General features: G+C 28.6%; 1 protein-coding gene and 1 long non-coding RNA gene across 4 annotated transcripts in view; both read right to left on the bottom strand.

The window, feature by feature from the left end:
- Positions 1-2,926, bottom strand: part of LOC125861753 (uncharacterized) — a 14,959-nt gene extending 12,033 nt beyond the window's left edge. For all 3 annotated transcript variants that reach the window (XR_007445983.1, XR_007445982.1, XR_007445981.1), the window contains exons 1-2: positions 2,756-2,926; positions 1,692-1,786 (exon numbers count right to left, since the gene is read on the bottom strand). This is a non-coding gene — a long non-coding RNA (uncharacterized LOC125861753). The remainder of the gene's footprint in view (positions 1-1,691; positions 1,787-2,755) is intronic.
- Positions 2,927-8,801: 5,875 nt separating this feature from the next.
- On the bottom strand, positions 8,802-9,968 carry LOC125853250 (F-box protein CPR1-like). Its single transcript, XM_049532920.1, has one exon. The coding sequence runs from the start codon at positions 9,966-9,968 to the stop codon at positions 8,802-8,804; it is 1,167 nt and encodes a 388-aa protein (XP_049388877.1).
- Positions 9,969-10,611: the final 643 nt, after the last annotated feature.

A 10,611-nucleotide genomic window follows, 5' to 3' on the forward strand; every position in this document is an offset into this window, starting at 1 on the left:
TATTTATAGACATAGAAACCCTAAATAAAATAATGAAGTTCAAGACAAATTAGGAAAACAAAACCCAATTAAATTGGGTTTCCAATTGCTCGCTGGATTTCTTCAAATTGTTGGCGGCAGAGGGACGGTTAGTTATAGGCACGTGGCAGCAGTGAGCCAAATTCAAATTGAATTGGAAAGTCCTTCTTTGCACCATATATAGAAATATATTATTTTAATAAATTTAATTCATTAAGCTGTCTGCTTGATTTCCTTTTTCAACCTTCCATCTTTAATTCGTTTTAGCTCCAAACTTCTTCAACTTTACGTCAATTTACTCCTACAAATAAAATACACTATTTAGCACAATTTATAAAATTAATGCTCAAAAAGGACAAATATAATAATAAATATGAGGCAAATAATGATTAAAAATATGTATTTTTAGCCTCACATCATGCATCTAAGGCAGAATTACCATTTGGAGGAAAAACAGTTGTTCTTGGAGGTGACTTTAGACAAATTTTACCCGTTATTTCAAAAGGTACCAGACAAGATATTGTTAATGCAACTGTAAATTCATCATATTTATGGCGACAATGTCAACTATTGACTCTAACAAAGAATATGAGGTTACAAAGCAATGCAAACGATACACATTTGGAAGAATTGAGAGATTTTTCTAATTGGGGATGGTAGCATTGGAAGTTCAATTGATGGAATAGACAAAGTTTTAATACCAAATGATCTTCTAATAAATGAGTATACTGATCCTATAGCATCTATTGTTGATAGTATTTATCCAGATTTCATCACTAATTGCAATGATCCAGAGTACCTTCAACAAAGAGCTATTCTTGCTCCAACTCTTGATATGGTTGAATCGATTAATCAGTATATGATTACTCTTAATCATAATTCTGAGAAATCATAATTAAGTTCTGATAAAATTTGCAGGTTTGATCATACTTATTTAGCTTTGGAACATGTACATACCCCTGAATCTTTGAACATATTAAATGTTCTGGCGTTCCAAATCATTCAATCACTTTAAAGGTTGGGGTTCCAGTGATGTTACTAAGAAATATCGATCAATCAGCAGGATTATGTAATGGAACTAGATTGATTGTTACTAAACTTGAAAATCAAGTAATTGAAGCAAAGGTTTTATCTAGACAAATGGTTCGCCAGAAGGTGTTTATTCCAAGAATGACTTTAACACCTTCAGATTCTAGAATTCCTTTTAAGTTTCAAATTAATAAGATAGTTTCCTATAACTGTATCATTTGCTATGACAATCAATAAGAGTCAAGGACAGTTTTTATCTCATGTGGGCTTATTTCTGAAGAAGCCAGTGTTTACGCATGGACAGTTATATGTTGCTCTTTCCAGAGTGACAAATAGAAAGGGATTAAAAATACTTACCTACGATGAAGATGGGCAAATAAGTAATGAAGCCACAAATGTAGTATATAAAGAAGTATTCCAAAATCTTATTTGACATACAATGTATTTTTTAACTTTTATGTATATACTACAATTTTTGTTGTGTATGTTCCAATAACTTTTATATTAATTGTTATATATGTTTTAGGTTTCGGAATTATGTAATTTAACTTAGTAAGTTAACATTAACTAGGTACACATTAATAAAAAAAAGACAAAAAAAGTCCAAATTACTTTGAAATATGCAATAGTCGATATGTACTAACCTTAATTAGCTAATTATAATCACTGCTATTTCCCATCAATACACTAGCAGAAAAAAATTCTTCCCATAATCAATTTCTCCGCCATCTACAATACACTTATTAAAATGCAAATATGAAAATATATTAGGAAATTTTTTTCAGTTAGAATGCATTAAGACAGAAATTGTATTATGAACATTGCTCAAAATAGTTGTATATATATAAATTATCATAAACTACACAAATCTATATATTAATACTACTATTAAACATTAATAATAAATACAACTTCATAGTTATCAGATAGTTTTATCCATATTTAAAGTACAGATAGCTTATAAGACTTCACACATTTACAATCTTTACTACTTTTTTAACTTTACTCATTTCAAAGTGACAAGTTCCTATATTTTAAGGTCATTTTAACAAATTATGATTTGGAGACCAAGAAAATGATAACTTTTTCTTATAATATCTAATAAACTGTGTCTTGACAATTCACATTAAAAATTTTCAAGTACAATTTACTCCGGCTTGCTAGGGAAACTGTAACTCAGATTATATACACAAAATCTTCGAATCACCAAACAAGATACCAAAATCTTTATCAACATAAGCTTATTATAGCTTTGCAATAACATGCATTTACTATTTTATAATTTAAATTAAAGTTAAACTATTAGCCGTATCTGACCGTCCCAAATAGATATGAAGGAGACATAACCTTATAAATCTCATTAAAATTAATCCAAAACAAGAACTACTTCATGCTAATATATTCTTCAATTGAAGTTCTCATTATGAAGGATCAATATAAAAAAAATGTCTAAATTAACTCACCATTTCACAGTACATTGATTTTTTGTCGGAACGATGCTAGATCTGAAAACAACTCCTATCAAATCTTTTATGCCATATATATTAATCGTAACCTTCTTGAAGAAAGTCATTTTTATGCTATGTTATCATTTGCATGTTCAAATGTTGAAGTTATAAAATAAACTTTACCATATTTTTGCAGAAGACATTCATAGTAGAAAAGACAATAGAAGATTTACTAAAGAGATGAAAGAAATAGCACTCACAACATTGACAAATCACTCAGAAACTTAGCGAAGATCCACACTCGGAAGAGGTACCTCACCTTCCAAATCTGGAAAATTTTGTTCATATTTTGGTCTCCTTCCATAGAGATCCATTTTGTTTGTTTTTTACGTTTTTCCCTTTTTACTTTCCAATTACTTTTGGACTTTGGTGGGTTGTCCAAAAGTCTATTTGATTTTACTTTTCTTCCAATTCACTTAGATTGACCATATTTTAATAAAACTAATAAATACATATACATACAAGCACACACATTAATGACTAGCAATAAATATATACTGCAGCAGGCACGCGCATCAATATTTCTAAAAAATCGTTTCGTTGTCACATCTTACTTTAATACATTATTAAATTAATAAATTATTTATTACTCATTCCATTTCAACTTAATTTAATTGTTGAGAGTATAATAAATGTAATTTATATCACATTTTCAAATATATTAAGTTTTTAGTAATTATTATAATTTATATTAATTTTTATTTAATACGTGTTATTCCTTTCTTCAAAATTTATTGTACATATTTATATTAAATAAAAAAATAGTACAATTTTTAAAATATATTTAAGTTGTGCATTATTAAAATTTATAAACCTCTTACAGAACTTTTACTATATCATGGCTTGCTTTCATTCGACTATCCTTATTAACTTGACGCATAATAAATTTTAAATATTCAATCAAAGTTTTATATATTTTTCATATATTTCCAAAAAACAAAAAAAAATAATTTGTTTTTATTTTAAATAATCGATGTTCCTCATCTCACATATTTAATTACAATTTTAAAAAAAATTAATTATAACTTTAACATTTTATAATATCCGTGCAACGCGCGGGTACGTATACTAGTAATATATATATAGGAGAAGTGATAGATCCTACGTGTCAGCACCATAATTAATCTATAATTTTTAATATTTAAATTATCAACTAATTAAATATAATTAATTTAATTTTTTTTATGAAAGGGAAAAAAGTTACAATTTTAGAAGATAAATTAGAATTTTGTTTCTTCAAAAAGAAACAAACGTTATATTTATATTTTAAAATACAAGTTAGATTCTTGAGTTTGTGTCTTAAAAACAATTAAATATATATAATTAAAAATTGATTAACAAAAAAGTATTACCTAATAATAATAATAATAATAATATATATATATATATATATATATATATATATATATTATTATTATTATTATTATTATTATTATTATTATTATTAAAATCATCTATATTCTATATTATCTATATTATCTATGTATAATAGGAGAGGTAAAAACGTCTACATGTCAGCACCACAATTTTTTTTTATGAATTATTAAAATTAATTTAAATTCTAAAACTGAAATTTGAATTCAAAAATCATTTTTAAATTTGAATTCAAATTCTAAACTATGTAACCAGCAAAATTCATAAATTGTCATCTATCTATATAATTTGCAGTAACTTTAAAAAAGAATTTACACAAAAATTCAAATTAATTTTTTTGATACAAAAAAATAAAAATTATACATAACCAGACTTGAAGCGATTTTATCTCTTAAGTTTAAATAGCCTTCTGTAGTCCATTTGTTTCTTGAAATCAAAATGAGTTGCCATGACATAAAATTTGGAAATTGTGAGTTCTAAAATCGTTATGCCGTTACAATAGTAAATTCGACAGAGACAAATAGTGCATTGTACTCTTTTTCCGTGGGTTAGTTTCTTTGTGAGTAAAAAGGTTATCAAGACCACCCATGTAAGTTTTAGTTGATAAATTATTTATTCATTTATTTTGATTTTAGTGATAAATTTTCTCAATAAATTTTAGTGATAGATTTCATATATTTCTTATTTAAGATTCTCATTCTACTAACTTTAATTGTGAACAAAATTGATAACGCTTTTAGTTTTATTTGAACTCTTTAGATGACACAGTTATGGATTCTAAATTGAATCAATACCCACATTGTAAGTAGTAGTTTATAAGTTTTACTTATATATTGACAAGTGAGGGTGTTGGTTGCGAGAAGAACACAAGATTATAGACAAATATTGAGTTATTGTAGTAACTCTAATTATATCTAAAGAGTATTTTTCTTGGCAGAACAAACATTTAAAAGGTAAAAAATAGAATTAATACATATACCCTTTGTTTTGTTTATTCTGAATAGTTATTTATCAAGTTCTTATCTGCAAATTGTAGAGTATTATTATGTGAAGATTTTCGTTTGTTACCTTTGATTATCTACTTCAAAGTTATTGTATCCCTTTAACCAGTTGAAGTTAATTTGGAACAGTTTGATGCTCATCTAACTATTAATTTGCAATTGTATTTAATTTATTACTCCATTTAAAAGGAGATGTACTTTCTTTGTTTCTTTTCATTAAATTTATTAAAATTAAAATTTGCTTATGTACATTTGGGGGTTAGATTTTTTTTATTATTACTTGTGTTTTTAGTTTAGTTTTTTCTTATCAATGCTAGAAGATTCTATGCTAAAATGGGATGGGTTTGGTATGAGACTGTAGGGATGTTTGCGGGTCAACTTGGATAGTTTATTGGTCAAAATTAAGACCAAACCAACTTAATCGATTTTAAAATTATCAAAACCAAATCAAATAATATAATATATATTCATCGACTTGGTTGTTATCTGTGTGGGTTTGGTTTGGTTGGTTATACTACGAAAAAATTTTCCGGCCCTAAATTTTTTTCGGATGGATTTTATATAACTAAGGGAACATGTCGTTACATGTTGGCGGCGACGATAGGCAGTGGGCAACACCATTGTTGCCGGCGAAACAAATAAAAACTTTCAGATCTTTAAAAGTTCTTTTGAAATCTTGATAATTATGGAAGAAAATCAAGCATTTTATTAGTATTCTTTGTGCGTAAAATCAAATATGCTATTGGTGGCTTGAGACAAAAATAACACTGTGATGGTTGTGGGTGGTGCTCCGGTGAGAATAAAGAAGAAAAAGATAGAAAATTATTTTCTTCCATGAATTCTTGAAAAATGTAGGCAATGAAACATGAATTTTATGCATAAATGTCATAGGATTTTCAATAGAAGTCATTATCTTTCTCATAATTTTTTCCGATGTTCTTCTCCGGTGAATCCTTTGACGAGTTCGAATAAAAATCATGTACCTTAAGTTAAAATTATTAACTTTTCGATGGAAATCAACATCCTCCCCACTAGTTTTTACTTCTATTTAGAGTTCCTTCTTAAGATAGTGTGATGAATATTTAAAGATATCATCAATAGTGACATAGAACTTGTAGAGAAGAAGAACTTTTTTTAAAAATTGAAAATGTAAAAACTTTAAAGAAATTGGGGTCACCAATAAAAAGATAAAAAGGAAAAAAATGACATAATTAATACTCCTATATTAGAAATTATAATACTTAATTATATAATGACCAATAAAATAGTGCCACGTGTTTAAACTTGTCATTTTAACATATATTTTCTTCTTCTCACGCACCTTAAGGAAGGCGAAGATACTTTCTGTGCCATGTCACCTTTTAAGGGGGTATTGATATCAAATTGAATAAGATTAGGTGTGTAATAGGTCATCACAATAGTTTTTAGCGTGTAACTGACTTTTCGAGACAAATTTAGGGAGGAATTTATGTCTTTTCCCTAATAATAATAAGGCTTAAGTCATCGACGATCCCTTAAAGTTTTCCGCATAATTCATTTAGACACCTCAACTAAAATTAATACCTATTGAACACTTTTACTTATTCAAAAATTGTTCCTATTAGGCATTTTTTGATAATCAACAAAAAATATAAAGAGTGTGTGATACACTTACACTGGCATGGCAAAACGACTAATTAAAAAATAGCACGTGGCACTGGTCCCCCAAAATTATTTTTAAAAAAAATACTTTTTTGTTTAAAATTATTTCAATCACATTTTATATCTAATTTTTTTTTTAAAGAAAAAAGATGAAAATATCAACCTATTCTACCCAACCCCACCCCTACTCAACTCCTTTTCATCTTCATCTTCTTCCCAAAACACATGTTCTTTCTCAAATCACAAAACTTAATTTCTTTTTAAATAACTTGAAGATTAACTTTTTTTAAAAAAAAAATATTTTCATACTAAAAGTGAAGAAGAAAGAAACTTTTGCCGACGATTATTCATTTCTACATCGATGACAAAAAGAAATTGATAGCTCAAAAATTAATTCTTCAATTTTTTTAATACCATTTTTGATAAATTTAATGGGTTTATATTTGAATTTGAGTAAAAATATTGTTCGAAAATTTGTGATAAACAAATATCTGCTAACTTTTTTTATACGTAAAAAATCATTTATCTTCTTTCTTCTTCTTCTTCTTCTTCTTCTTTATATATGTTCCATTATTTTTATGAGATTTGAAATAAATTATACGAAAGTAAGTGCTTTTTTCAAATCTGAATCATATGATTTCTTCATAGTTGATTTTCATTTAGCTTCAAATTTGGAAGAAATAAATTTTATTTATATAAAAAAAGAAAAACAATGTTGGAGCTAAAATGAAGAAAGTTTTGCAAACTAAATTATGAAGAAGATGACTGGTAGGGTTGTGGTGTTTTTCTTTTTTTGTAAAAAGTGTAAATGAAAGAAGAGAAAATTCTTGTAAGTTAATTATAGTGCCAAGTGTTAATAAAAGAAGAAAAAATGTTTTTTTTTTAAAAAAAAACTCTATTTTGAATCTTTTCACGCGCTTCAGGGAACAGGGGCAGCAGCAGCAGGGGCGGCAACAGCAGCAATGGTAGCGGCAGCAGCAGCAGCGGCGGCAGCAACAGCGGCGGCGGCAGCAACAACAGCAACATGTATGACGGCGTGTGTATTGGATTGTAGCTCCACGTAACACATAGGACCCTCATTAATTACAAGGTGTGCTGGGATAATTTCAAATATAATTTGAATGGGAGAGGGGGTGTTCTTGTGGCTTTTAACTACTCACTATGTCTCAATTTATGTGACTTACTTTCAGCAGCAGCAACAACAACAGCAACAACAGCAACAACAACACGTATGACGGCGTGTGTATTGGATTGTAGCTCCACGTAACACATAGGACCCTCATTAATTACAAGGTGTGCTGGGATAATTTCAAATATAATTTGAATGGGAGATGGGGTGTTCTTGTGCCTTTTAACTACTCACTATGTCCCAATTTATGTGACTTATTTTCAGTTTTAGTCCGTTTAAAAAAGAATGACTCATTTCTATATTAAGTAACAATTTAACTATAAAATATCTATTTTACCCTTAATAAATTGATTTACAGTGACACAAATTTTTATCATTTATTTTGGACCATAAATTTTAAAAGTCTTTATTTCTTTCTTAAACTCCGTGCCGAGTCAAATTACCTCATATAAAATGGAACAGAGAGAGTATTTGTTTACTCAACAAATCATTGTTTTAGTAATATAATATTATTCTAAAAAATCACATACTCTATACACGTGCAACACACTTTTGGCAAAACCAGTCTAATGTTTAAATGAATATTTCACACTCAAGTACAAAATTTGGATGCATATTTTATTTTTTTGCAACAAAAAAGGATTCATTCATCCATTAATATTTACTATAATTTATTATGGTTCCTTCAGATGTTAAAAATATAATTATTATTTTTGTAGGTTGATTTGTCTTATGAATTCAAATTAAAGCATAAACTTTAAATATATTGTTAAAACGTTGAACACAATATTATTCGGGTCATCAACCTAGTAAGATTATGAAATAATAATAATAAAAAAGATTATGAAATAATCAATGCCACAAAAATGTACTATTTTGAAATGTTATTAAAAGATAATCATTTAAACAAGTTTTACGACAAAATATTTAAATTGGGGTAGGCAATTGAATCTTTAAAATCATAAGGGAAATGAGTGTTACTAAGGCTAAATCTCATGAAATGTCTTTGAAATTATCCTATCATATTATTTACAATAGTAATGAAAATTTTCCTGATATAGTTGTAAATATCAATTTAAAGTTGAATAAGTTATACAATCTCTAGAATTTCTGAAGTTGTGTGCTAGTAGTCTTGTTTCCTCTTGGAATTGCAGTCAAGTTCTCCTTGTAAACTGCAACTCTCATACTATTGGGGCAACCATGTATATTGAGTCCTTTGACTTCCTCTGAATTAAGATCATAGAACATCAAACATCCATTTTTTCGTTGAAAAAGGAACAAATGTGTTTTCCACAATGCTAATGGGATTTCAATAGAAAGACCTCTAATCGTATACTTCTTAATCCAAGAGTCATGCACATTATAATATTTCATTATCCAAATTTCAGTCAAATCTTCTAGTGGATCGTTCGCTGGCAGTACAGAGGGGTAACATATGAAAGTTAGAGATTCATTTTGGATGACGAGGCTATAATTCGGTCCATTGACATAATTATGACGAGTATTAGGCATTTCCATTGTGCGAAATAGCTCGCCGCTCACATCAAAACAAAGAATTACTGTGTGGGCAATCCAATGACAAGTTCCATTGTAAAATATCTGAGAACAAGGCAGCCAATTTAAGATGGGGAACTGTTGATCTACCCAATCCAATTCTCTCCAACAATCAATACCCAATTCATAAATCTCAACATTTTCCTTTTCCACCTGAATATATCCATAACAATCATCCTTGAGTAACTCACATATTCTAACAACTTTGTAGTCATTAACAACAGAGTCGAAGCCAAACCCAACACATTTTACATATCGATGGACTCCCTTTGGAGAACGGAAAGGGCTTGGAGGGAGAAATCTAAAGTGTCTAGTAGACGGATTAAATATGACAACTGTAAGACTATCCATTAAAGCAATCAAACCATTGCAAGGACCGACGAGTTGATCAAAAACTATACTATTAGTGTCTGTCATATAAGGCACATCAAGATCTGGAAAAACAGGGTTAAGATAATCATCAATCTCACCGGAAAGAAAAGAAAATATAGTTTTATATTGTTCGCAATCTTCTTTAAAAGATCGCTTAAGGAGGATTAATTCATCTTTTATCGTTATGGTACGATTAAGATGAATATTGACAAAAGTGGAGGATTCTAAGATTGTGTTAAAAGCTCTAGAGACACATTTAAATCGCAACAAAGATTTCACCGGAAGCATCAAGAGTATAAAATTAGACACATCGTTAGGAAAGTTCATAAATCTTTTCGGCATCTCGTAATATTTGACGTCTGAAAAAGATGTTTCAATATGATGAAACAGTCTCAGCGTTTTGCTTAGAGATTTCTATCGCATTCAAAATAGGCAAGAAAGCGCATTTCTCGCACAGTATGTCAAATAACAACCAACCACCAAACATGTGTTTTGTGGTTGTGAGGGTTTTTCATTATTTCAACTTTTTTTTGTTCCACTTGAGTTCGAGTAAATATCGAATGCCCTTTAGATCACCTATTAAAAAAATGAATTTTCCCATTTGGTGAGTGTGTTGTGCTTAATGATGTGAGAGATTGTTTGGTCGGTGTTTGAAGATGTATTATGCAGGTACATATTAAAATCTCCATAATAGAACATCACGTTTGGTTAGGAGGTAAGTCATTCACGCATAAAATTAATATAATGTTTGGTTTGCAATTTAGAAATTCACATAACTAATACATAAGTTATGGAAGAATTTGTATGCATTTTTATACACGATAAAAGGTCAAATAAGCAATACAGGAAAACTTAACCCTTTGTAAGTAATTCTTGCACAAAATATAATTCATAAATTTTCTCATAACCAATTCATATATTACTAATACCTTCCTAACTCTAACCAACTACAAAAGTACCCCTTTTTAAGTACAAGCTGTAATTG

The sequence above is a fragment of the Solanum stenotomum genome, chromosome 1, assembly GCF_019186545.1.
Source record: "Solanum stenotomum isolate F172 chromosome 1, ASM1918654v1, whole genome shotgun sequence".
Lineage (NCBI taxonomy): Eukaryota > Viridiplantae > Streptophyta > Magnoliopsida > Solanales > Solanaceae > Solanum > Solanum stenotomum.